Raw genomic sequence first — 26,459 nt, 5'->3', positions numbered from 1 at the left:
TTCGCTTCTTCCTGCGCCGCCGGGCGGGGATCAGTCAGGAGTCAGGACTCAGGAGAGTAATGGCGGAGGAGCACCACGGCGGCGGCGCCTCCCCGGTCCTCCGCGTGGAGGCCGAGTCCTCCTCCGAGCAGCGCGTCGCCTCGTCCCGGGGCGCCATGTCGCGCGAGGACTGCGTCGAGGGCATCCGCTCCGCGCTCAAACGTACGCGCGCCCCTGCCCCCTCTCTTGGTCTCGACTCGAGGTTGCTTAGCGACACCCCCGCGTACTGACCCGTGCTCTCGATCCGGTGGGCAGATCCGACGGTGCGGTTCCTGAGGGAGGAGATGGAGAAGGCCGGCTGCCAGGTCTGGCCGAGGCTCATCCAGGCGGCCACCTGCTCCACCGCAGGCGGCTACGCCAGCCGGGAAGGGGTACGTACACTCCTCTTTACTTCCCTTTTCGCCACTACCTTTTGATTCCCATGGATCGTCGCCATTGACAGTGTGCAGAAGCTTATGCCGACCAATAGTAGCACTGCGCTGCTGCTATGAAATGTTATGTTGGAGTACTTGGAATGTGTCTGCCTGCTCGTAATTCCTAACGATTCATTGCAAATTTATTTCTGGTGGGACGCGCTATGAGCAATCTAGCCTGGATTTGGCAAGTGACAGGCCTTTGCCCCTTCTATCTGATAGTATTACCATATAGAAGTACTATCTCAACATTAAGATACCAAAAGCATTTTATATTCTCGTGAAAAAAAACGATGTTAGAGCTAGTTATGAAGTAGGATGGCTTCAGTTGACATCCCATATGTTCATTGTACATCAAATGGCAACTTATCGCTTACAGGTAACAGTTGAGCTTTGCACATATATGCTCATGGAACTGCAGGTTGGCAGTAGTGTAGATTTTTGTACTGAACTACTGATGCTAGTTGCTGGCATGTCATTCCACTGAAACTTGGGTATTTGGGCAAGCATCAAACTGTTGTCTAATACTCTAATGTATGGTTCTCCTTTTACTTGTAACACATCCGTCGAGTTGAGTTCATGGTCGGCACAGATAGAAACACCTTTTCATATATTCAGCAGTATTGTAAATCATGATACCTGTGTGCTTACGAAATCGTGAAAAAACATCATTGATTTTTTTGTTTTGCGCGTTACATGTCTGAACTACTAATAACTTAATAGGCTTAATTTTCTAACGACTTCTCCCCAGATAAAAGTGTGCTGCAATCACATGAGACTTCAAGATGAGATAAATCAGGTCATTATTCATGAACTGATTCATGCTTATGATGACTGTGTTACCAAGAATATGAATTGGAGGAATTGCGCTCACCATGCTTGCTCTGAGGTAAGAACAAAATTGCTTTGTTAAATTTCCTGTCATGATTTTTCTTTATTCTAGTTCTTGTCAAGTCTTGTTGCATGGAACTCACCCCCAGTTTAGAGTAACGCAGATTTTGAAAGTTATCCTCAGTTTAGAGTGATGCAGATTTTGAGACTTATCCTCATTTTAGAGTAATGCAGATTCTGAAACTTATCCTTAGTTTAGAGTAATGCAGAATTTTTTTACGAAGGAATGGGAGTTGTGTACATCATTGACTTATATGTGTTTTCTGTTCTTAGATTCGAGCCAATCACCTTAGTGGTGATTGCCATTACAAACGTGAATTGTTGCGTGGTTTCATGAAGATAAGGGGTCATGAGCAAGTAAGTGTCCTTCTCTGCCCTAGTGACTTGTTGTAAAGTCATAGATCATATGTGCTTTGGTACTTGGCTGTTTTTGCTGTGTTCAGACATGCATAAGCTCTTTGTATATGAACTAATGAACTATAGAATCCAGTTTACTTAGGTTGGCAGTAAAATATTTGGTTGCTATTGTCAAATATAAAGAGTGTTTAAGGATATTGAGATTTTTATTGAGTTCCAGTGGTTCCAAGGGCTTATTGTAGCTTCTTATCTTCTTCTAGCTAAAACGTTTTACTATAATTTTCTGTTGTGACACCTCTCTGTGTTCCCGAAGGATTGTGTCAAAAGGCGGGCTCTGATGTCTGTCAAGACCAACCCATACTGCTCGGAGGCCGCTTCAAAAGACGCAATTGAAGCTGTATGGAATATATGCTACAATGACACACGGCCATTTGATAGAGCTCCGTAATTTTTTCTCACAATTGAGAAGTTGAGATACAAGGGCTACATTTGTTCATACCTACTGGGATATTTTTTTATTCCCTTCAGAAAATTGTATTTCAGCAAAATGCGCCAACAAGATCCATGCATGAGTCTGAGCATTGTGTTGAATTAGTTTGTGTAATTCGTTTCTTTTGCGCTGACATGCTGCGACAAAGTTTAATAAGTTAAACAGAAAATTTTATCTGTGGAATGTACTCTTCAGGCGGGAAATGTCTTTGAATGCCCTGCGTTGTTTCTTTCTTCAGTGCGATGGGATTGTATCACTTTATAGTGCACAGTTGACTTTAACAGAGCCACAGAAACAACAGCCTGAGTGTTTTTGCCTTGCTGAACTCCTGAACTTTTGGATGCTTGATTCCTGCTGAATTCAAGCGCTGCTTGTCTGATACGTTCTGTCACTCGATTTCAGTTGTATCAGTCGTCACAAAGATGTGTGCATTGAGAAAGCTGTTGAAGAAGGAAGTGGAGATGGAAGGAAAACGTGGACTGATGGAAGGAAAAATGTATTTCGGTGAAGGTCCAGGTACTGAAGCCGCCATAGTACTCGAATACTTAGAGGACGTATTTGAGTCTGAAATTCTGTAGCGTCATCACGCGGCGCTCTAATAGTACTACTCGTCTTCACCATTCTCCGGATATTTTTGCTTGTCTGCAGGACGGGAATACTGGGATTCTCTCGGTGGCCTTCAACACTGCTGCACATTACAAACGTGGACTATTCCGTGGCTACCTGGGCTGGATATATGGGATCACAAGCAAATGAGCCCCTTTTGCTGACTTCCCATGCATCCCATAATGGCATTTGCCTCTAGTGCGTCTCTATCTTCTCTTTTCTTTTCCCTTTTTCTATATTCTATTATTACGCATACGTGTCCTTATGTTATGAACTATCCAGTTGTTGTTCAACCTAGCTTTTGTTTTTTTTTCTTTTGAAAAAACTAGGTAGGAGCACTGCTGAATAGTTAACAGAATAAATGCTGGTTGCAACGGTCAAGCTTTTTTTTTTTGCAACGGTCAAGCATAGTATGCCAACGTTCCACTCATGATATCGAGGTTTCTAGCTTCAGGATTATGATTTCCCAGTTAAACTCCCTTTTACAGACCTTTCCAGTTAAACTGTTGTGTAGTTGAAATCTGTCTCTTTGGCAGCTGCTGCAATTCTGAAGGAAGTATCAAGAGGCGAGTTCTGGTGTCTTTGCCCATGCAGCGACTAACAGATGATCTAGAGAGGCATGATGCTGGGTATCCTGAACCGACATGCAATCTATGTGTTGCTGATCCTGCTCGAGTTAACTGGATGGTATCTCAAGCTCAAGATCCTGATATGGTAAGTGGCGACAGTATCATGTTATATATACCTCCACAATCTCCAGTGCTATCACCAATCTACTTTCACAAAATATTAGAGCACTAAAATACTGTTGTCTGTTCCAAAAAAAGGCAACTTAAGCAGCATGGCTAATCCAAGACAACATATGAAGCTACATGTAGTAGGCTAGGTACCTAATGATGTTGCATTCATCTCTGTTTTCAGGTTGCAGGCCGATCTTGAGTCGAGATCTCTAAAATATTGTATACAGAAGTGATCCTGGGGTGTTTGTTGGACAGAAAAGAGCAGCATCAAAGATTCAAAGTATGATCATCCCGACAATCACTAGCAAGCTATCTGCGCTTTCACAAACTATCAGGGTACTTAAAGTGGCAGTAGGCCTGCCGTTCTAGCGCTGCTGCCTCTTTTTCAGCTTAAAAACAGTCCTGAGGACAACCAAACCAATCTTCAGAGGCCACTGGCAGCTAGGAGTAGAGAAACGATCAGCCAATAGCACGGCAAACTATCCACTATCCAAGCACATTTGCACTACACTAGCATGCAAATATATCAGTAAGCAAATCCAGGCTACGTTCAGAGGCCATGAGCCTACTGAAGAACCTAGAACAGTTTAAACAAAAACCATGCCTAGTGACACCTTTTGTGAATTCAAAACCCCACACTGTTTACTACTTAATATCGGCCTCGGTGTTCGTGTGCGTGGTTTGCTCGGGCGAGTGGAGCTCACATGAGCCGCCAATAAACTAGCTCATCAGCTCTTGGCCCCAAAAAGCCATGGCAGGGCCGCGAGCTTAAACAAAAGGCGCGAGCTCCAGAAACAATAGATTCTTCTCATGGGATGCGTCCCTCTCTCGAAGGCCGAGGCCCGGGAGGGGGACAGGATGGAGGTATTAAAACTCGGAACCCTGCATCGCCTAGAGCCAAATCTCCTGTGTCTTTGACTTGCGAGCTGTGCTCCCAACTGTCTTTGACGAGCCGTGCCTCTATATATCCCACACGGTCGTCACACACGCTTGCAGATGCGAGGAGGTAGGTGAGGCCGTGAGAACGAACACAGGCGAGAAGCAGGAGAGCATGGCGTTGCTTGGGGTAGTGAGGCTGGTGGCTTTGGTGTTCTTGGCAGTCTTCAGTGCATCACTTCATCAACAAGTAGGGGTTGGTGAGTCATCTAGCAGCTAATCTTGCTCTTGTTTATCTTTACGGAAGTACTTCGACCGGTTTCTTTGTTCATCATTTCTTCATTACTGCCGGAAACTCTTTGGTCTGAATGTCCACTATTTAGGGATGACTGAGTTCTGAAATTGTTTCCTTGGTTTGATTGAAGGTGCTATCAGGTTGCACGACAGAAAGCAGCACGCCCAGCAGTGGGCGGAGGAGAGGAATCGGTTGAGGTCGTACATGACCATGGACTACCATCCATGGCACCGGCGCGTGCCGAAGCACAACTGATTCAGCTGGTAGGACCAGGTAGCATCATCAGGAAGTCTGATGACCGATGCTCTCAGCTCTATGTCCATCCTTCAGGCTCCAGCAGCATCCATCGAAGCATGAAGGCAGGAGAAACCTGGCTTTCTCAGTTTCTCTGATGATCTCAGCTCACTGTCCGTTCTTCAGGCTCCAGCAGCATAAGCAGCTAATGTCGAAGCATGATGACTGACGGGAGAAAAGCTGATAGCTGGCGTGATTCTTTTCCTTGCAGCTGTATGTGTATCTACGCGTCCAGCGTGCAGCACTACGCGCGCAAATTTTGCCCCCTGACCAAAGGTTATTGCTAGAAATATATATACCCAGTTATAGTACTAGTAGTAGTAATTAGTGTTTAGTCTCTCTGTTACATCTTTGTAATAAGTTTAAAGTCTTGTAGTTTGGGTTGGTAAAGTAGCAGCTTCTTCTGTAAGTTAAATAGGAGCTAGACCGAAATGTTCAGGCCTGGAATTGCTTATGTACTGAACATGTCGACCATAACGGAATAAGTAAACTGAAGGAGCATTTGCTGCATTGTTCCTATGGCATTTTCATCAGCTCTTCTGTTTTTTTTTTTCCTGACGAAGTTCAATTATTTCGCGAGCTTAGGCTTCTTTCTCTTTCTCTTACGCTAGACTTCTTTTGACCGGTGTTATTGTTAACCGTTGATATGCGGCGTCCTGTACTCCTGTTTCCTTTCTAATGGCGGCATAGTTCGTGAGGAAAACCATGGATGGTTGCTGCTTCGTCAGATATTCAGAATACTACTGGCTCTAGGCTCCTTTGAGGTTTCTCCGCCTCAGTGGACGCATTCAGAGGACAAATGTGATACACGTAACCAGCGGCTTTGCAGTTCAAACTTTTCTCTTGGTTTCAGTCATCAACGCCTGTTTGCTGGCAATATTTTCAAATCGTAAAATCGTGTCTCGTCCGAAGGGGGGCGCCGATAAGACAATTAGTCGTTGTTCAGTCCGATTAGTCGAGCCTAGTCATCCTATATATTCTAGGAACGATATACTATATAGTATATTGTTTAAAGTAAGGATTAAGATAATGTTGATGATCAAATGATCAGTACATTAGTAATAGTGATTATATAACAACTAGCAAGTTAATTCAACGCCACTAAGAATAAAACATCGAACCATATAAAAGCTGAGAACAGAACCACACACAAACATTCACCTGATGATATGAGTGAGATATAAATCTAATGGGCCGCCAAATTACCAACCAAAAGGTCAAAGCCATCTATGACCCAAAAATTTCCCAAAGCTTGCTGTAAACTAGTTGTCCCCATGCTAACCAGATGACTAGTCATGATTAGTCGATAATTAGTTGGACGACCTGAATTCTAGTCGAGATAATCGCCTTGGTGAACATGATCGGTGCTGGCAGACCGATAAGCACGATTAATCGTGACTAGTTATGATTAGTCAGACCACTTAAATTCACTTTTTCTGGTCTGACAAAAAATCATCAATGGAGATGGCGGCCACGCTCACCCTCTATTTTGATGATGGAGCGCTCTCCATCTCAGCCGTTAGAGGTCATGACCAAACTTCTGTTGTACTGTTTGAACAAGGCGCGCATAGTTTCCAGTGTACAACCTTGCTTCCATGTTGAGCTCAACACACGCTTCCTACAATTAACTAGTTTGGTATTTTTTTAAAAAAAATAATTAACTAGTTTGTTTGAACGACGGTTGACTAGTTATTTGGTGTAAGAGTCTGCATCACGGATGCGTAACAGTAAAGTTTTGCTAACCAGGAAAGCACAGCATTCTGAGAGCAAAGTCTGAAGCTGGGTGAATGGAATTGTGGATCACCCATTGGTGACCTGCGACTGCGTGCGCTCCTGCTTTTGCCGAATGTGTGCCGCGAAATCACCGGGCGTCCTTGCCACCGCCGCTCCTGTTCATATCGGCGGCGGCTCCGGCCAGGCCTCGCTTTGCGTTGCTACCACAGGCCCAAAAGGAGGCCTGCTCCTGCCGCCGATCGAAACTTGAAAAGAAAAGGAAGGCAGCGATCACATGGGGATCGCCTGGGGCTCCGCGGAAAGATAAGAGAACAGAGCCTCGTCCTCCCTTCTCACTCCCGGCAGAGCCAGAAAGGGTGACTGGGCTTTTGAGCCTTGACCGACCACCGGTTCGATCCGCTCCTGCCCGCCGCGGCTTTGACCCACCGTACGAACCCTTCACCGGCGCGGCCGCTTCGGAAACTAACGATGCCTTTCCGGAGCCCTTCAGACGTGTCGTCGTCTCGTCGACGTACGCGGGGGTGCCGCCGTGTGGTCGGCGGGCTCCTGCACGGTTGCACCGTCCACGGCCGCAGCTAGCGTGTACGGCCGCCTGTCGCCGGCGAAGTGCACCGGCCATCGGCGCGACGGTGCAGTCGTGCAGCAGAGCGTCTTCGCCGGGCGGGCGTGGCGCTCCGCCAGCGCCAGAGGCCAGGGCCCTGGGCGCCAAACGCCTTTTTGGCTGCCGTGGCGATAGGCCCGTGAACGGGAAAGCGGGGCAAAGGTGCCAGGCAGACGCCCAGACAGATCAGCAAATGATCGGTCGCACTGAGAAAGAGACAGTGGCTCGTCGTGCGTCTGGACTTTGGGGAGAGGCCCAGCGCGTGCGCGCTTTGGAGCCGCGATCCGGGCGCGCGTACGAAGAGATGCCACCGTCAAGCCAACCCGGTGGTGGATCGACCAGCGGACCGAGCTACAATGGGGGTACGCTATTTTACGTTGACCGTAAGTTGGCCCTCTTCCGGTCGATTCGGACCAAAATATGTTTCCGTTTCCGATCCCACTCCATTCTCTTTTGTTTTCGACTCTGGCCCTCCACCTAACTGCTCTATTGGATTCCCTAACTCACGCTGGAGCTTTGGTTCCGCACCCCATCAAAATTCTGTCGCATATTATTTTTAGAAAAAACTATATTGATGGGAAGTTTTTTATAATAAAATAATATGAATAAAAAAAATTGTAAAAAACTTTTTTTACGACAAAATGGAGACAAGAAAAATAGAAGCGAAAAAATTAAACCCAGAATAAAAAATAAAATAAAAATTTAGGACCAAAAACTAAGAGCAGAAATTGAAAAAAAAACTTTGTGTTGAAAAATTTAGGAAACAAAATTTGTGAGAAAGTTAAATAAAAAATTTTGAAAATAAAAATATTCAGAAACATTATTTGAAAACAAAAAATCAAAATAAAAAAATCATTTGATAACAAAAAAGTTTAGGACAAAAATTAACACAGAAAAGTTGGAAAAAAGAGAAGGTGAAAAAGTGGAGCAGGAACCGCAGTACCTGTGGTGCGTGGCACTGTAGCCCACTAGCCTGGGACCCTAAGTGCATCCGTGTCTGGCAGCGCATCGACCGCTGGTAGCGCTCGGCGCGGTCGACCGCTGGTAACGCTCGGCGTGGTCGACCGCGGAACCAGCATCGCGGCTACAATGCACCGCGAGCTCCACCGAACGCGCCCGCGCTCGGAGGACGAGGGCTGCAGTGCAGGCAAGCAAGTGAGGGCTCCGAGGGCCGCCACGAGGGGCCGTACCGCGCGTCTGTTAAAGAACCGCGACCGAGACGACGTTACCTGCAGGCAGAGACGAAATGTGCACCGGTCCGGACGCTGGCGGTGGCGGCGGCCTGGCCGAGGGCGGGCGGGACGTCTGCGTGACCTGCTTGTGGAGTTGTGGTCGGGCTTGGCCGTGGAGACCGAGGCCGCGCCGCTTTGAGATCGGGGCCGGGCGCGGACGGGGCGGCGCCCTCGACACGAGGCCTGGCGCGCCAACGCGCTGCTTCTCGTCCCAAGAGATGCCCCGCCTCCTTTGCGGTACTCGTTCATACACGTTCGGTGCACATCCAGGTGAATCGGGGCTCGCTAGATGGACTTGGAGGGGACCGAATGATGAGGCCCGTTTACCTGCTCCGTGCACGAACATTTGTTGGGTCATGAACGATGGGCCCGATCTTAACGGATGGCTGGGCCACAGAACGCCAACATAGGGGCTTTTTTTCATTTTTATATTAAAAAAATAAAATTCCAAAAATATATACCGAATAGAGAAATTTTCAAAAAATAGGTGTCTGTCGCCTATCCAGTTGGCGACAGGACCTAAATGTAAAAAAAATTACAATTAGGTCCTGGCGCCCAGTGCGCATTAAACAGTGAACTTGTAAAATCGATATAAAATCGTAGAAAAATTGAAAAAAAATACAAACTCAACTGTTCTGGATTCTATGAAATAATATATATAACTTTTGTTACATAAAGTTTTTCATTTGATCAATGTATCTAAATCAAGAAAAATAGTTATTGTACCTAGAAAAATCTGAAATAATTCATTTGGTCTAGTTGTGCTTATCTAAAATTTACCAAACTTTTTTTATAGCTCTTAGGAAATAAAATAATGGTATTGTAAAAGTTATGGCTTATAATACTCAGTATAGCAGCATGGATAAATAACCCATTTAAACTAGACATATTGCAAGATCTAATTTAAAAACTTATTCTAGAAATGTTTTCTGGGCCTACCAATTTTGTACAGGCCTATGCTCACCATATGCAACACTCTGGCCAAAGATGACATTCATCCAAAGGATGGATCTTGAGATTTAAATAAAAGTGTATTAAACTAGTATTTAAAATAGAGCAAGATACATTGATCAAATAAAAAACTTTATGTAACAAAAGTTGTAGATATTGTTTCATATAATCTAGAACAGTTGAGTTTGTATTTTTCTATTTTTTCTACAATTTTATATCGATTTTACAAGTTCACTATTTAATGCGCACTGGGCGCCAGGACCTAAATATAAATTTTTTTACATTTAGGTCATGTCACCAACTGGATGGTCGACAGACACCCATTTTTGAAAATTTCCCTATTCAGTATATATTTTTGAAATTTTGTTTTTTTAATATAAAAATAAAAAAAACGCCAACATAGGCCTCCGTCCGTCTGGAGCCCATACACGCTACATTCTAGCCCATCCGGGCATCCCTCTCTTCTCCCCCCACAACTGACAACCCAGAAGAAACGCACTCGAAAAGTCAACATTGCTTCTGCGGTGGAAACGTCGTCACCTTGTGCAAAATGATTAGCGGAACATGCCCAAAAGTTTTCGGAAAATATAAATAAATTGCTTACGAATTCTTGTATACAAGTCCAATTTAAGTACGTATATAAAATTGTACTATACACACATATCCTCCTGATCACGTCTAAAAAAAATAAACATCAAAGCCTATCCTATCTAAATCGACTCCGCCCTGCATTTCCACCCGGACCGGCTCAAGGCAATGCCACGCTGGGCATCGCATCTTGCCGTCGCCCAGCGGCCAAAAATTTGCGCAAGGATTCGGAGCTGGCGAGGTCCTGCGATTGTGCACCGCGCCGCGCGGCGGATCTTCATCTCAGCTTCGCCCATTTGCTGCTGCTGAGGTACCTCGCCCACGACATGGCCACGACCTCCGGCACCCGCCGGTCCGCCAGCCGGGCCATCGCCCTGGCCCTCGCCACCTTCGTCGCCAGCAGTCGCCATGTCCTGTCCGCCTTCTCCGCCTGCATCCTCGCCGCGAAATGGCTGCGCAAACCGGTTAAACAGACCGCGTCAGAACCTGCGCATCCCCCAATTCAGAGCACGAGAAAAATCAAACTGGAAGTGTCTGTGGTGCCGCGCATGCGTCGATCACAGATATTTTGAAAGCGATCTTCAGAGAGGAGAGGCAGACAGGCAGTGCCATGCCGTTCGTGTCGTTGTCGCGGGAATGATTGAGAAGCTAGGCCCGTACGAGGGGGTCGAAATCCTATTCGCGGAGAGGGCATCTCGCTCGCCAGCCGGATTCTTGGCTGGCGGCCGACCCGCGTCGTACGATCGCCGGACTGTTTTGTCTGGACCCTCGCGGAGCCACGGAACCGGAGCACAGATATTTCTCGGATGGTGAGAGCTAGGATGTCTAGTTTAATTAGTTACCGCCGTAAAAATGCTGGCCGTGCATCTCCCTCACCTGCAGAGCGGGACGCGGCAGGGCTGGCCCTGCTCCGGCCGGTCGCAGACGGAGGCGTGGAGGCGGAAGAGCTGCACAAGGCGCTTGCACCGCGCGCACCCGCCCGGCGCGGCCTTGCGCGCGCAGGCGGCGAAGTGCCGCATCAGCAGCCGCAGGCCCTGCTGGCACGCGCCGTCTTTCCTCGCGCACGGCTCGCCGCCCGCGGGGCACGCGTCGTCGTCGGCGGTGTCGGCGGCGGCGAAGATGCGGTCGAGCGAGTCCATGGCCTCGGCGAGCTGGCGGTACGCCTCCCGCGAGGCCCGGCCCCGCGCCCACCGCTCCCGGCGGCGGGCCGCGTCCTCCAGCAGCTGCAGGAGCTCCTGCTCCAAAGCCGGGTCGTGGCGCCGCGCGAAGCGCCACCCGTCGGACGCCTCGACGGCGGCGAGGTCCCGGGCGGCCAGGCGCGCGCACGCGGTCCGCAGCCGCGGCGCGTCGCAGAGCCCCGCCAGCTTGAGCATGTCGACGGCGGCGCCCGGGGCGAGGCGCGCCGACACGGCCGCCTCGGCGGCGCGCTTGAGCCACCCGACGCGGTACGCGTGCGCCAGCGCCAGCAGCTGCGGCCCGTGCGCGGCCACCACGGCCGCCTCCGCCCGGGCGGCGTAGAGGAGGTGGAGGAACGCGAGGACGGCGTCGGAGGGCGCGCCGAGGACGCGGACGGTGCACCCGTCCCGCCCGCCGCGCCGCGCCCCGTCGATCATCCTCTCCAGCACCGGCGACGCCGCGGCCTTCAGGGAAAGGAAAAAAAAAAGAAGCCGCAGCCGAAACGATCAGCGACGACGACGCAGGGGCCGAGGGGCGAACAGAATCAGCCGCTCGGGGGAAGACAGGCAGGCGGCCGGCTTACGAGGACGTAGGAGTGCGCGGCGATGGTCTGGCCGTCCGAGGTGACGATCCGCACGTCGGCCGCCGACGCCCGGAGGGCGTCGAGGTCCGCGTACAGCGCCGCCATGGATCGTTCTCCTCCAACCCCACCTGGCCCTGCCCGCTCTCTGTGGTCGATCGAGGCCGCAACGGCGAGGCCTCAGACTCGAAGCTTGACAGGCTGGCGAGCGCGATCTTAACGAACCGGCGCGAGGATGGGGATGGATGGACTGTCCCGAGGCTCGTGGACCTGGAACGCAGCGAAACGGAAGAGAGCGGGCGGGTGAGCGGATACGGAGGTGGAGCGGCGGCTCGAGCTCAGCGACAGCTATATAGGAGAGGAGGAAGTGGGCGGCGGGTATCTCTGCTGCAGAGGACACAGCTAGCCATACGCGGGGTCGCAGAATTCGATCGGGCAGCACAACCGCTCGGCGTTGGGCGCCGCGGCGGTGGCTGCCAGGAGTCGGATCCGAGTCAGCGGGCCGATCGCGGCGGGGGCCCGCCGGCAGGGGGCGGGCGCGGGCGACACGTCAGCGCGAGCGCTGGCCGCTAGTTTCGGCGGGGGAGATTTGGTTGGTTCTTCTCGCTGGGAAGGAGAAGCAGGTGCTGACGCGGCGGCACGCGCTACTTAGTCAGCAAATCACCTGCTACTTGGTTTCAGTTTGGTTTGATATAAGAGCAAGTATTATAGCAGCATGTAAATAGGCTGAATGATGAGGTGGAGAAGAGAAAAGAGGAGAGAGATGCGAAGTGAACTGTACTTACAACCCACTTCGACACAAAAACTAAGAAATCTTGTGAGAGAGATAGGTGGACCATGTATTAATGATAAAGTACTAAATCACTATACGAGTAGGTTGAGAGATAGAATATAAGAATTCTTACCGCCAGCAATTGACTAAATTATTAACATTGCTCTAAATCGCGCGGTTGATCAAGTGAAGAGTTTACGAATAAGGGATCCTCGCACGCAATGCATAAACATTTATGCTTGTCAGTTTCAGTTTTAGCTTTTATTTACTAGCTCGTCCGCACAGCTGCAAGCTACTGTACGCCGCTCTCTTCTCTGAGATTTCACTGTTCAAATACTACCACGGGAACAGGAGGATTGGAATCAATCCTAAGACGCCGTTGGCTCGCCGGATCGGGATTCTGGGATGGGCTGATAGGCAGGCGCAGGAGATAGGAGAGGTGGTTAACTTCAAAAAAAAAAGATAGGCGAGGTGGGATATCAGTTTCGTCTTCCTTGGCTCGCGCCGGCGGGGGGCGGGCGATGATTGGAGCGGCCCTCTTCATTGGCCGGGGAACCGACGGCTCAGGCTCGCTCGCGCGGTTCAGCCCCCCGTGCAGGCGTGCACGTCGCGGTTCAGACCAGTCAGATGTGCGGGAACAATTCACTGCCACTCAGATGTCATAGACGATGAAGCGAAGATCGTAGTAATGGTAGGGCTTCTCCAGTGGTGATTCGATTCCTGCCAAAAAAAAAGAACACGTGTAGTCGGACTCTGGATGATTCTTTGATCTCCAGTGATACCGAACAATGCAGTGGGGTCACCTTGAATAAAAAAATCACCCCCATCCTCACCACCTCATCGCTCCCGCGAGGAGCCGGAAGGTTCCGTTCCCCTTTCTCCCTCATCCTGTTCTTCCTCAACTCGATTCCCTTCTTCCTCAACCTAATCCCGTATTCTTCCCTAAAAATTTGATTTACAAGTCTGCAGATCGATGTTGCTACAAGCGATTTGGCGGCGCTCGAAGGTCTTCGGCAACGGATCCGTTGCAAAAGGAAGAGATCGGCTAGCGGCGGCCGCCGTGCAGTGGGAGGCGGTGGAGCGGAAGGTGCTGCTGGCGCGGAAGCCCCACTTTGGGCTCCGCCCGCCTGCCCCAACAGCGTGCCCGTGCTCCTCTACCTTCGCTTGGCGCAGGTCCGTGTCCTTTTCGGCGCTAGCTAGTGCTGCTTCACTCGCCGGCGCAAAACGGCAGAATCTTTGGCCGTCAGCGCGCACCAAGAGAACGGGTGCCATGGTTGGCTGGAGCGGAAGACAGGTGCAACTCTTTTTTTACTTGGATTTATTCTGGTACAATTGATTTACGCATTTAGCTAGGTCTTGCCTTATGTGCTGTCATGTATTCACCGTTTCTTCCAAAACAGTATCAACAATGCTGAATACGGCAACAGAAAGTAGAGAATGGAAATTAAATGAGACAATACACTTTATTTTTCATCTTGGAAACATGCGTACACAATATGATGGAGAAAAATAATTTTTGTTTTACAGAATACATAAAAGAAACAAGTGTTACAAGAACTAAACTTATTTAGTGACAGACTAATCAGTATCCTGATCTTGATTGCTTCCGAATCGTTGCCATATATGCTCTGTCAAGTCAGCCTTCAGGCTGCGGTGCTTGGACCGATCATGAATTGCAGTGTTTATCTCGAGCATCCTAGCAAACTCATTAATTGGACCATGATAATAATTGACCAAGGCTGCAGAGTTTGTCCGATCATAGTCATAATCATTTCTTTTCCCATAAGAATCCCGCTCATCCTCTATTATCATATTATGAAAGATAATACAAGCATACATAATTTGAGAAAGTGCTTCCCTTTCCCACATACGTGCTGGGTTTCGTATTATAGCAAAACGAGCTTGTAGGACACCAAATGCATCTTTTATTACCCCAGCCTGTTTATCTGCAAATAATTTATCCTTCGCACTTAATGGCCTAGGCACTGATTTCACAAATGTCGCCCACTTTGGATAAATTCCATCTGTTAGGTAGTAGCCCATTTTGTACTAATTGCATTAACCATGAACTGAACTTCAGGAGCTCTTTCTTGCAGAACTTCTGTGAACAATGTTGATTGGTTCAACACATTGATATCATTGTTTGATCCAGCAGCACCAAAAAAAGCATGCCATATCCAAAGGTCATGCGATGCAACAGCTTCTAGGATTACAGTAGCCTTTTTATAATCACCACGAGTAAATTGCCCTTTTCATGCCACTGGACAATTTTTCCATTGCCAATGCATACAATCAAGGCTTCCCAACATCCCTGGAAATCCTCAGAAATCTCCCACTTGAAGCAATCGATGAATGTCATCATTATTAGGCCTCCTAAGATATTTCTTGGCAAAGATTGCTATTACTCCTTCACAGAATTTATTCAAGCATTCAATAATTGTAGTTTCAGCAATTCTAAGATTTTCGTCCCACATGTCTGCACAAGTTTCATATGCCAACATGCGCATAGCAACTGTGCATTTATGCAAGGGCGAGAAGCCTAGCTTACCAGCAGCATTACTTCTTTGACGGAAGTAAGGAGACCAATCACTTAGTGCTTGCACAATTTGAAGGAATAAATGACGCCTCATCCGATACCTCCGCCGAAACTGGACATCATTATACACTGGATCATTGCAGAAGTAGTCTCCAATCACATCATTATACACTGGATCATTGCAGAAGTAGTCTCCAATCAACCGTTGGCGACCAGCTTCACGATCTCTTACAATGTACCTTCAAGAAAAACATTGATGCTGAGTTGATGTACCTTCTTGTTGCCTTTCTATTTGAGCTGCAATCTGTGCTATGATCTGATCTTCTATTGGACCTTTGATGCAGTCCCAAATGGCCTCAATAGGGGGAATAGCGGGCATAGGATGAGTAGGGGAAATAGAGGACTCTTCAGGATAGTCGGATTGGGAGTCTGAATCTGAATCCATTTGTGGGCAGAAGGCTATTTTGCTACTATTGCTCAATGTTTGGGAGACTTGTGGTTGATAGAGTGAGCATTCAGCTTTTATAGCTGCTGGCCCAACAGCTATTTCTAAACGATTAGTTCCCAACAACTAGTTTTCAACTGCTACTGTTCAATAGCCAGACAGCTAGTTTTTTAACTGCTAGTGCCAAGCATCTACTCTTTTAACTGCTAGTGCCCAACAGTTAGTTTTTGAATTGCTAGTGCCCAACAGCTAGTTTTTCAACTGATAGTGCCCAACAGCCAGACAGATTTTTTGTCCCAATACCCATAAAAGATAACATCTTGGTTGTACCAACAGTAGAAAATGATACATCACAATCTTAACCAGTTCCAGATACATTAGAAAGTAATGGAATAGCCCATAACCTAAGAAATACAACATTACACTGCCATAACTGACCATTAGAAAAGATACATTGGTGTAACACAACTAGGAAAGATACATGTAGGACTATTGCATCTAGGGGTCATCTTCACCAAACAATTCCTTAGTTAAGCGATGCAACACCTTTTCGTGTCCGGCTTTCTGTTTGTCATTGAAATTTGTAGTATCAATGGTCATCAACTTGAAGTAATTATCTATTTTAGCTGCCTTTAGCTTCTCTTTTTTTTGTAGCAGCTTGCTCAGCCATGGCTTTATCATGCTCACTAGTTGCTTGTGCCATTTTTTCAATTGCTTCTGACTTTCTCAATAGGACCTCATTGAAAGAATGCACTGTGTCATTGGACAGGTTGCCTTCTGCATAATGTGATGCTGCTTTAGCCTTGCCTCTCCGTTGTGCTTTTGCTTGCTTCTGTCCAATGGGGCGACGACTTGCAGTAGCACTTGCTTCATCAGTGTCCTGATTTGAAGAAGATGTGTAAGCTCCTTCTGCATTTGTCTTTGTCCTCTTATTCTCTACCCCATTTAATGGATATACTCTACCCCATTTAGGCTGGTCCTTCACTACTCTCCACCAATACTCAAATAGGAATGGTTTTTCTGAATTTTCACTTCTAAATACTGCATGAGCTCTCTCCATTATCTGATCATCTGATTCACCACTACCATGTGCATTTTTTATTCGATTCCAGCATTGATTGAACTTCATAACTACTGGTGCATACCTATTCCAATGGTTTTTCAGTTGAATCACTGACCTACGCCGGTCTTTGGGAGTATGATTGTTGTATTCTTTGGCAACTTCCTTCCAGTAGTGGTCATACTTCTTATCAACACCTTCTATTGGATCATTAGAGTTGTTCAACCATGCACTTACTAGTCGTAAATTCTCTGCTTCACTCCAATATCTACGTCCAGATTTATTATTTTCTTCCTCAGGACTGCTATCACTTTCTTCAATAATGACAGGGACTCCATGTATGGGCTGAGGCATAGAGATTGGAGAAGCTGATTCATCACCACGGGAACCACTAGTGCCCATACCTCCATAGCAGGCAGCAGATCCAACCGGAGATGATGGATCACCACCCATACCAACTCCGAAAGCTCTTTGCTGGTATTGCCCCACGCCATCATGGTAAGGGAAGCCATGATAGCTTGATGGTGGGGCACGCAATTGTTGATAACCTTGATAGCCTGGTTGAACTCCAAATGGATTGAAATGTTGTGGAAAATGAGGCTGCTGACTAGGTCCATATGGTGGTGATCTGAAATTTGTAGGAAAATGAGGTGGAGGGAAACTCTGGTATTGCTGGAAGTCTGGACTTGCTGTTGATGCGGAGTTCACCAAGCTTGTGAAGCTGGCGGATGAAGATGACTCCATGCTTCTTCTTTTTTTGTCAAATGGAGATGAGAGCTTAGCAGTTTTGCTCTTTGTTTGTTGATGTGTAGAATGTAGGCTTGTAAATTTTGAAGTGTGAATGGATTGTTAAATAGAGTTGGAGAGCAACGGATATATGGGCAATGGTCGGCAGTTGAGATGTTGGAAGTACTGTGCATCTATAGTTTTTAATTGCTCTTGCATCGACTCTTCTTTGGAGTTCGAATCGTGGCACTGTACAAAGATTCTGAGTACTACAGCGGTGATGGTTCGAATCTTGGGATGCCAGCACAGCATAGAGTTCGCTTTTCAAAGGCCACTGGAGAAGCTCGTAGATCAAAAGCAAGCACCAGGCAGCCAGTTACCTATTCAATTTTCATAAACAAGATCGATCAACTTCAAAGTTCAAATAGATCAAAGGGATGCTTAAATAATAAATTTGTCCCTCCCTCCCAGTCTCGCCGTGCACCTGTCCCGAGTCACTAAAGACTCGCTTTACAAACAACGAAATGCAACATATACTGAACAGTACAATGTAAGGTGTAGAATGGCATGCTCTGCAATTTTGTATGTTAATAACTCACAGTACAACTAAAATAGAATAAAGGCATATGAACATATGTTGTACTCTCCGACATCAACATTAAGCAGAGAAATGTAGATAGGGGATTAATACAAAATAAGTTCCACTCGACATAAGCATCCTCTAACTAACCCTAGCCCACTTCCCATGAGTTTCGGCCACCAAGTGTTGTGCTTCGAACAGAGAACTTTCACCATGCTGGTCGAAGTCCTTAGCAAGCACGCAAAGCGGAGCATCATTCTATAGCTCAAATATTTCCATACCTCATCATAAGCCTATAGTATTGACTATGGAGAACTTCTGAAGGAGCCCCACCATTGTGTCAAACCTTTGGGTTATCTCTTTGTGCTTAGTTAGATTCATCTCCTCCATTCGGTCTAGCCGTTGTTGCATCTGTTGCTCCAATTGGTTTATCTTTTTTACGAGATTCTCTTCCAAATGATTTTGTTTTTGAAGAAACATAATGTCCAGCTTGCGACAGTGATATGCGAGTGATTTTTCCATCTCATTCTGCCTGGTAAGTATATCAGTTTTGTGACGGAGAAGCATCTCTTGAAATTTGGGAGCTAGTTCAAACTTGTCCATTGTCAACTTTTCCTGCTCCACTGGTTTCTCGACAACTTGAAGTGCCGCTATCACTTCAGCCATCTGCTGCTTCACTACCTCATGCAGCTTACCCAATCCAGGAAGAATAGAAGCTAACTCAGTTTTAATCTCATCAAGTTTCTGCATAACCTTCCCCACTGATTCTTCAATGCCTGCATGATTCTCCTTGGCTTCTTTACTATCATCAGCCAGTTCAGATAACTTCTCTTCATGTGCACCAACGATCACCCGCAGGAGATTATATCAGAGGACGTTGAGTAGGGTACCGTCCTGCACCCAGCCTTGCCTGTGGATTTGGGTCACCCGCAGGAGATTCCGCATGGCGCAAGACTCTGATGACCCTCTTTTTATAATTAATATCGTTGTGTGGGTGTGGGTTGTAATCCTTGCGATAGTGGCGCTTTTCTGCTCACTACCGCGTAGAGTTGTACGGTAATGAACCATCTGATGTAATAAATGTGTCATCAGCCTCCTGGGACTCATGTTTGTATCACATTTAAGTCTTCTCTCATGAGGGGAAGCTTCATATTATAGACTTGTTTCTAAAATAATTATGAATTAGAATAGATTTAGTTTTTGGATAGTGAAATATAGAATAGTAAACTTAGAATGACAGTACCTTATTGCTATTGCAGCATAGGGCAATGGCTGCCTCCAATTCTGTTGGATTTTCATGGACCGAAGAAAAATCTAGTATAATTCTTAAGATCATGACACATCTTGTAATCAGTAAGAAGTTGGATCCATTAGCGGATGGTACGATAAAGATGGTGTTGTCCAAATTAGTAGAGTTTAAAGATTTCACATTGTTTCGAGGTATTACAACGCAAGATGTAAAGGGACACCGGCTAGAACGCCGTAAGATACAATGTATATGAGGGTATGTGAACTAGCTAATCATCCTAATGTTATTGGTTTCGTACAAAGTACTTCTACGATATGGATGCGGTCAGATGTGTATGAGATGCACATTAAGGTAACTATCATTCGGATCTAATATCTATAGTCATTTGTAATCCATATTCCGTAAATTTTAAAATTGGTGTGTAATTATATGCAAGGATTACCCCCGAGAACACGGAGGTGATTAACAAATCAATACCAAATTTTCGTAAATTATTGGTCTGATTTATAGTTTCTCCCTCTCCGCTCTCTGGATCTCGTGGGCAGGAACTGAGGGTGCGAGGGAAGTGGCTCAGCTTTTATATTTGGGTGGAGCCTGCCGCCCCTCCACTGGGCGGCAGGTGCCTGCCGCTCGGCAGGGGGGGGCGGCAGTCTCCCGCCAGGGGCCTCCGCGAAAAAAATATATTTATTTATATGTAGGTCCCTGCCGCCCCGTGCCGGGCGGTAGGGGTATAAAACTATAAAATGTGAAACCGAAAATATATTTTTGTAAAAAAACGTTTTAAAAAAATATTAAAAAAGCCGCGAGTTGGCCTGGTCGGTGGATTGAATTCACTCCATCCATAGGGTCACCCTAAAAAAAAAAAAACTCCATCATAGGGTCGAGTGGTTCGACCCACCCCTCGCGACTTCCTTCAGGCGAGCTGCTCGGAGCGCCGCCCTCTTCTCGGGGGCCGCCACCACCGGCGGCGTGGGACGCGAGCTGGAGGTGCGCAGGGGCTTCAGCCACCTGAATCGCGCGCACGCGAGCAGGTCCCTCGGTGTGCTCATCTCTCCCTCATGTCTCCCCCTCTCTCTCCAACTCTGGTTGTGGCGATTTGTGTGACTGCTTCAAGCTTGACGGATGGATTGTTGTCCAGCGCAGGCCGGCCGGTAGAAAGCTTTCACTCCTTGGCGATTGGCATGGCGAGCCAGGACTCAGAGGGCAGGTAGCTCATCGCAAGATCTTGAATGGGGTAGGTCGATTTGGGAGGTAATTGCCGTGGAATCTAGGAGGAGATGGCAGTGTTCTCTGAATCACGGGGTTGTACTGATGCATAGAATAGGTGCACACCTCTAATGTTGTTTGTTCTTAGCATTTTTAATACGGGTCCAACTGGTAGCTGTTGAATTGCTGATAGCTAGTAATAGAAATCTGCTCTTGTCAGGCTGCCCGTCAGTGATATGTGCCGGAGACCGACAAAATCAGCAGCGCGTGTCATCCACCTTACTCCAAAAACTATGGAAACACTGATATGCTTGCAAGATTGGATGCGAGTCTCGGGTACACTCTCTTTCCAGTCTCAATTTTGTATGATTTTGGAATAGAAAAATATTTTTTAGATCTGACTTCAATCTAATTTTGATAGGTTCATCCAAATTTTGCATGGAAGTGATTGAGGATTTTGACGAGTTATCTGATCCAGAAAAATGACATGCTTAAATAAAGGTAATAATTTCTGAAACATTTTGTGATCATCTATGGGGTTATGGGGACATGTGGATTTCAATTACCATATATCATCTGAACATGTTGAAAAGTTTCAGTATATAATGATAATGCAGTGCTATAATTTTGCTTTGTTGATTGGTGCTTGTCTTTACATTTCTGTAACTCAGACACACTTCTCCAGTTTTATTTTGTGACTAATAATCATAGATTGATTAGGACGATCTATTTGCTTGTTGCAGACAGTGCTTCATATACATTTCTGTAACTCAGACACGCTGCTTTTGTTCAGACAACTGCAAGTGGCATGGCTATAGGAACATGGAAGGTCGCAGAGTCTATGTGGAGGAGCATTTTGAGCAGGAACAAAAGTTATCATAGATGTATGGAGTAAAAATTCTAATTGTTGGATGAATTAGCACTTGCTGCCTGATCTTTTCTGAATGTTAACTGTTCTGAAAGTGTCTTTGTTTCTGATCTTGTATTCTCATGGTTGTTGGAAGCAGATCAGGTTGGATTAGCATAGCCTTTATATTTACGTAGCACAATGAAACTTGCTGGGGGTTCAATGTGTCTAGTAAGCTTGTTAGCTAGGATGTTCTCATGACAGCCTTTGTATTTACGTAGCAGTAGCACACTGAGGCGGCAGCAAGCTGGGCACGCACGCAAGCAGCAGCAAGCATAAATAAACTAAGCTTAAAGGATAGGTTGATCCGTAATATCCGTTGGGGCACCACGGGTCAGCAAATATTTAAAATGGATAGACCGGTTCTCCTCCAAATATTATATGGGTCGATGGATCGATTGCGGTTCGCACCAAGTGCAACCACGCCCATCTATAATCGGCTCCAGACGGAACTGTCGGTTTCTTTCTATACAGAGCTCAGTGCTGCGTGCTGTAGCTTGTCGCCGCCTTCGTCCGCCACAATCGCGTAACCTGCTACGCCCCCCTCCCCGGCCCTTCTCATCCTCTGGATGCGCCAAAGCACCACGACGACATCCCTTAGTCCTCCTTCACCGTCTCCTGTGTCGTCCTCTGCCATTGCCGCCGCAACCATGGTCCACTAGATATCGTCCCCAGGCGACCTCGTCCGGCAACAAACCTCCACCTTCCTCGTTCGCTCGGGCCACCGATGATGGTCTCAGCAGCAATATCCTCAGCCTCGGGCTGCTCCTGATGAGATCCTTCTTCCTGGGTGTGCTCGCAGCCATCATCTATGTCACAAAGGCCACTGCAGGATTGTGCGACCACCTTGGGTCCCTGATCATGGGAGTGCTGGGCCATGACAAATAAAGAGGCGCGCAGAAGTAGTCTTGCGCCGTCAGAGTTTTCACCGGTGATTTGAGTGCGTGCGACGAGTAGATGCGTTTATGCAGCGGCGGCGGCGTCTAGAGCCGATGCATCGAGCCGAGCTAGAGCGTTTGGAGGGAGCTGCGGCCCTGAACAAGCTATCGCCGTCGGATGTCTTCTGTATACACGTGGCAGAATTTGGGGGCGGGTCCTCACGCGATGCAGTTTGGGGGCCGTCCCCATCCAATTTTTTTCCAGATCAAAGGAAAACTCTAGCAAAAGTGAGCAGCAAAGAGGAGAAGAAACTGGTGAGGCAGCGCGTTAGTTGGCCGCCGGTGAGGATGGGGAACGAGTGGTGGGCGGATGAACTGCACGCCACGCCGTGGCTGCAACTTTGCGTCCGCGTCCGTCCGTACAGCAGCACATGCATGTCATAAACGTGCTACATATATGTATGTAAAGCAACTGTTTTGTCTCATGCGCGCGGTGGCACTTGGTTCTGCTCGTGCACAGGAAGTAGCACGAGGAGTGACCGCACACATGCAACCGTCTCCAAGGATAGGATAGGATCGACAACGCATGCGAATTGCGGAATTGGCCCACTCGACCACTCGTCGCGCTGTGATTGGCTGCACGGGCCTTCATATACCGCGCGCCGGGCGATGGAATCAGCGCAGCAAGCCACAGCTCTACTTCATCAGCGAGTTGCAGCAGAGATCGAGATGGAGATCCGCGGCATGGGCACCACCGCCGTCCTCGCTCTCCTCGTCGCCGGCCTCGCCGCCGCCGCCGCCGCGAGGCCCTCCCACGCCGGCGCCATCATCCGTCTCCCCACCAGCGGCGGCGGCCGGCCGTGGGAGTGCTGCGACTTCGTCGTGCGGGACCCGGACTTCCGGCCGCCGCGGTGGCAGTGCAACGACGTGGCGGCCGAGTGCCCCGCCGCCTGCAGCCGGTGCGAGGAGGCGCCGGGCGACGGCGGCGGCTACGTGTGCCGCGACTGGGTCGTGAGCCTGCTCGAGCCGCCCGTGTGCACGCCGAGGCCGTGGGACTGCTGCGACGCCGCCGTCTGCACCAGGGAGTACGTCCCCTTCTGCCGCTGCGCCGACGAGGTGGAGGCGTGCCCCAGCAACTGCAGCGTGTGCGAGCTGGCGGAGGCGGACCCGCCCCGCTACCGCTGCCTCGACCAGTTCCACGGCTACCCTGGGCCCAAGTGCACGCCGTTGCCGTGGATGGGCAACTAGCCCAGCACGTACACGCCCGATCAGCTATATCTACGGACACGTACGTACGCCCACAAATAAATAAAATTAGCTACTGTAGCAAGTGATTGTTCATCCGACGTGGACAATTAGCTACCCTGCTCGCTAGCTCCTACTGTATTTCGTGCAACTCAATAAGAGACGTGGCCAAGTAGACCTCGGTCCCAAGTGCAGATCAGAGTGGAGATAGATATGATCAACCGACTACAGTACTACACTACTACTGCACGTTGATCCATTGTGCAAGTACGTACTCCCTCGTACTAATGCGTCCATGCGACACCGTGTTGTGGGCCGCGAACGATGTGGGCTGTCTACTCGTGCATTTTAGATGTACTTCAGATGTGTGTTGGGCTGAACCGATTTTTCTCAGCCTTGTTAGTTCTTGCACGTGTTTTTCCTGCGGCTTTTCGGTGGAGTGAAGGCAACATTTCAATTTTCAAGCACACTGCACACACCCGCGGGCCACAATTTATAGCAGATCCGACCACCCGGATCTTGTCTGCGAGCAAGCCGCCAAACGTCACCCCTGACACCCAACGCGGGCCCCGCGGAAAATGAAAAGGCAACAAGAACCAAAATTTGGGAGGAAAAAAAAAACCAGCTGCAGAACCGGCTATATACAAAGCCATCAGATGGTAGGGGTGGGGACGCGATTAATCTCCATCGCCAAGCCTTGACGAAGTCCTCCTCCTTCCCCCCGCCAACACCCACCCAGACAGATCCTGCCGACCACGGGGGGCTCCATGTCCACCGGCGGCGCGGCGAGCCCGGCGCTGGCGCCGGACGCGGACGCGCCGGCCGGCGAGGGCCTGGCGCTGGCGCAGTTCGCGGCGGGGTGCTTCTGGAGCGTGGAGCTGGTGTACCAGCGGCTCCCCGGCGTGGCGCGCACGGAGGTGGGCTACTCGCAGGGCCGCCGCCACGCGCCCACCTACCGCGACGTCTGCGGCGGCGGCACGGGGCACGCCGAGGTGGTGCGCGTGCACTACGACCCCGAGGCCGCCCCCTACGGCGCCCTCCTCGACGTCTTCTGGGCCAAGCACAACCCCACCACGCTCAACAGACAGGTGCGCGCGCGCGTTTCTTGATCTCCGGCCGGCGCCGGCGCCGAAGCCGGCCGAGGCGATCTCCGTCGCCGGCGATGCGGGGCTCGACGGGCCCCGCCGCAACTCGTTGCGAGGTTCAATGAACCTGGAACGGGTTCTACCATCTATGCGCCAATGACCTTTGCTTTCCAATTCTGCCGCGTACAATGCGCCAAGTTGCGCCTTCCGGCACCGTAAAACATTTCAGGAATCTCTCTCTGCTCTAAAATATCGATCTCTGAATTTTCAAAAAATGTCGATCCTGTAGGAAGAGTCAGCATCTATCATTATCATGTAGACAGAGCATCATAAAACGTCAATAAAAAATCTGCAGCTGATCGATGCCATGAAATCTGTCCTTTTTTTTTCTTGATCAAGGCATCTCCATCGTAAACTTGCTGCTTCCCACCCACATTTTGTTGACTAGGAGATGGCCGCCACACTAGATTGGCACATCTCAGTAGGACGATGGCGACATCTCCTCTCCTGACAGTGTTTGAACAGTGTACTGATTGTTTTGGCCTGCCTGTGCGTTCATCCGACCCCGTCAGGGCAACGACGTAGGGACGCATTACAGGTCGGGGATCTACTACTACACGGCGGAGCAGGAGAGGCTGGCGCGGGAGTCGCTGGCGGAGAAGCAGAAAGAGTGGAAGGACGCCATCGTCACCGAGGTCCTGCCGGCGCGGCGGTTCTACCCCGCCGAGGACTACCACCAGCAGTACCTGGAGAAGGGCGGCCAGTCCGCAAGGAAGGGGTGCAGCGACCCCATCCGATGCTACGGGTGAGAGGTCCCGGGTCACGTGACGCGCGTGCTGCACATTGTGTCACTGTCACCGGCAATGTATCAGTACGTGTCAGGATGGATGTCTGTGTTGGGAACTTGGAATAACGGAGTGGATTGCAAAGGCCACGGTTAATTATGTACAGTGATATTCTCCGGATTTTCATACTTGCTCTCTGCTCTCTGATCAATTCTGTCATTCCTATTAGTACATGCCAAGACGCCTAAGGTGTCTGGGATATTTAAAAAAAAAACATGTTTGCGCTGTTCGCGCCATTTTCCTAGCACCCATGCAGAACTCTTTATTTAGAAATATAAGCATTTGCAATAAAATTGTCAATGATCCTTGTGCAACAATTTTTAGGCAAAATAGTCGTTTAAGTCCATCGACTTTGATCTAAGGGCCGAGTCAAGTTCATCTCCTCAATTTCCAAATCGGTCAATATAGATCCTCGACTTTCATTTTTAGGTCAAGCATGTTTATGCATAATTCATAATACCTAATTGCCTCATCCTTATGCTGATGTTATACTCCATAATAACATAATATTTGCATATGGTGTCAATTTTATTTCCCCATACATCACATTTTATTGATCAATTCTCTCATTCTTATTAATACATACCGGACGCATGGTGTCTTGGATCATAAAAAACATGTTTGCGCTGTTTGCGCCATTTTCCTTCCCAGCACCCATGCAGAACTCTTTATTTAGAATTTCAAGCTTCTTTCTGCAATAAAATTGTCAATGATTCCCAAGCAAGAATTTTTAGGCAAAATAGCCATTTAAGTCTCTCAACTTTGATCTAAGGGCCGGGTCAAGTTCATCTCCTCAACTTTCAAATCGGCTAATATAGTCACTCAACTTTCTTTTTAGATCAAACTCATCCTTATGCTGATGTTATACCCCATAATAATATAAGATTTATGCAAAATGTCCTCTCTACCCTTCTTCCACTCCTAAATTCCACAATAGTTTATTTACCTATAGAATTTTATGGAACATACAATTTTATTTCCCCATGCATCGCATTTTATTGCTGACTTATGGAGAGTAAAATTAAAGATACTTGTTACATAACTGCGTACCATCATATAAAT

The 26,459-nt window shown here is 48.3% G+C and overlaps 4 protein-coding genes and 1 long non-coding RNA gene across 11 annotated transcripts; 4 read left to right on the top strand and 1 right to left on the bottom strand.

Moving 5' to 3' along the window:
* Positions 1–5,518, top strand: LOC120682494 (mitochondrial inner membrane protease ATP23-like). 3 transcript variants are annotated; one of them, XR_005678479.1, is made up of 10 exons: positions 16–201; positions 295–410; positions 1,204–1,341; positions 1,617–1,700; positions 2,593–2,706; positions 2,839–2,994; positions 3,333–3,510; positions 3,718–4,400; positions 4,533–4,672; positions 4,838–5,518. XR_005678479.1 is itself a non-coding variant. In XM_039964443.1 (5 exons), the coding sequence occupies exons 1-5, from the start codon at positions 60–62 to the stop codon at positions 2,146–2,148; spliced, it is 615 nt and encodes a 204-aa protein (XP_039820377.1). In that variant the 5' UTR covers positions 1–59; the 3' UTR covers positions 2,149–2,403. The 3 variants fall into 3 exon arrangements, 1 of the variants encoding a protein (XP_039820377.1); XR_005678478.1 differs by having other exon boundaries at positions 1–201; positions 2,839–3,510; positions 3,718–4,672; XM_039964443.1 differs by lacking the exons at positions 2,593–2,706; positions 2,839–2,994; positions 3,333–3,510; ... (1 more) ...; positions 4,533–4,672; positions 4,838–5,518 and adding an exon at positions 2,014–2,403 and having other exon boundaries at positions 1–201.
* Positions 5,519–10,087: 4,569 nt separating this feature from the next.
* On the bottom strand, positions 10,088–12,287 carry LOC120683618 (BTB/POZ and TAZ domain-containing protein 1-like). The gene is made up of 3 exons (XM_039965706.1): positions 11,867–12,287; positions 10,984–11,747; positions 10,088–10,559 (listed from the first exon to the last, which is right to left on the bottom strand). The coding sequence occupies exons 1-3, from the start codon at positions 11,969–11,971 to the stop codon at positions 10,385–10,387; spliced, it is 1,044 nt and encodes a 347-aa protein (XP_039821640.1). The 5' UTR covers positions 11,972–12,287; the 3' UTR covers positions 10,088–10,384.
* A 7,782-nt stretch (positions 12,288–20,069) lies between these two features.
* On the top strand, positions 20,070–21,486 carry LOC120683863. 5 transcript variants are annotated; one of them, XR_005678959.1, is made up of 5 exons: positions 20,072–20,270; positions 20,375–20,555; positions 20,658–20,773; positions 20,859–20,938; positions 21,231–21,486. It is a non-coding gene; the product is annotated as an uncharacterized LOC120683863 (long non-coding RNA). The 5 variants fall into 5 exon arrangements; XR_005678958.1 differs by having other exon boundaries at positions 20,070–20,270; positions 20,375–20,773; positions 21,181–21,486; XR_005678960.1 differs by having other exon boundaries at positions 20,071–20,262; positions 20,375–20,773.
* A 1,390-nt stretch (positions 21,487–22,876) lies between these two features.
* On the top strand, positions 22,877–23,872 carry LOC120683861 (Bowman-Birk type bran trypsin inhibitor-like). The gene has a single exon (XM_039965962.1). It carries the CDS (start codon positions 22,892–22,894, stop codon positions 23,468–23,470), a length of 579 nt encoding a protein of 192 aa, XP_039821896.1. The 5' UTR covers positions 22,877–22,891; the 3' UTR covers positions 23,471–23,872.
* A 180-nt stretch (positions 23,873–24,052) lies between these two features.
* On the top strand, positions 24,053–25,611 carry LOC120683862 (peptide methionine sulfoxide reductase A2-1). Its single transcript, XM_039965963.1, has 2 exons — positions 24,053–24,555; positions 25,125–25,611. The coding sequence occupies exons 1-2, from the start codon at positions 24,235–24,237 to the stop codon at positions 25,359–25,361; spliced, it is 558 nt and encodes a 185-aa protein (XP_039821897.1). The 5' UTR covers positions 24,053–24,234; the 3' UTR covers positions 25,362–25,611.
* Positions 25,612–26,459: the final 848 nt, after the last annotated feature.

This window comes from Panicum virgatum, chromosome 7N (genome assembly GCF_016808335.1).
Source record: "Panicum virgatum strain AP13 chromosome 7N, P.virgatum_v5, whole genome shotgun sequence".
Taxonomy (NCBI): Eukaryota; Viridiplantae; Streptophyta; class Magnoliopsida; order Poales; family Poaceae; genus Panicum; species Panicum virgatum.
This window is presented reverse-complemented; position numbering and strand designations above follow the sequence as displayed.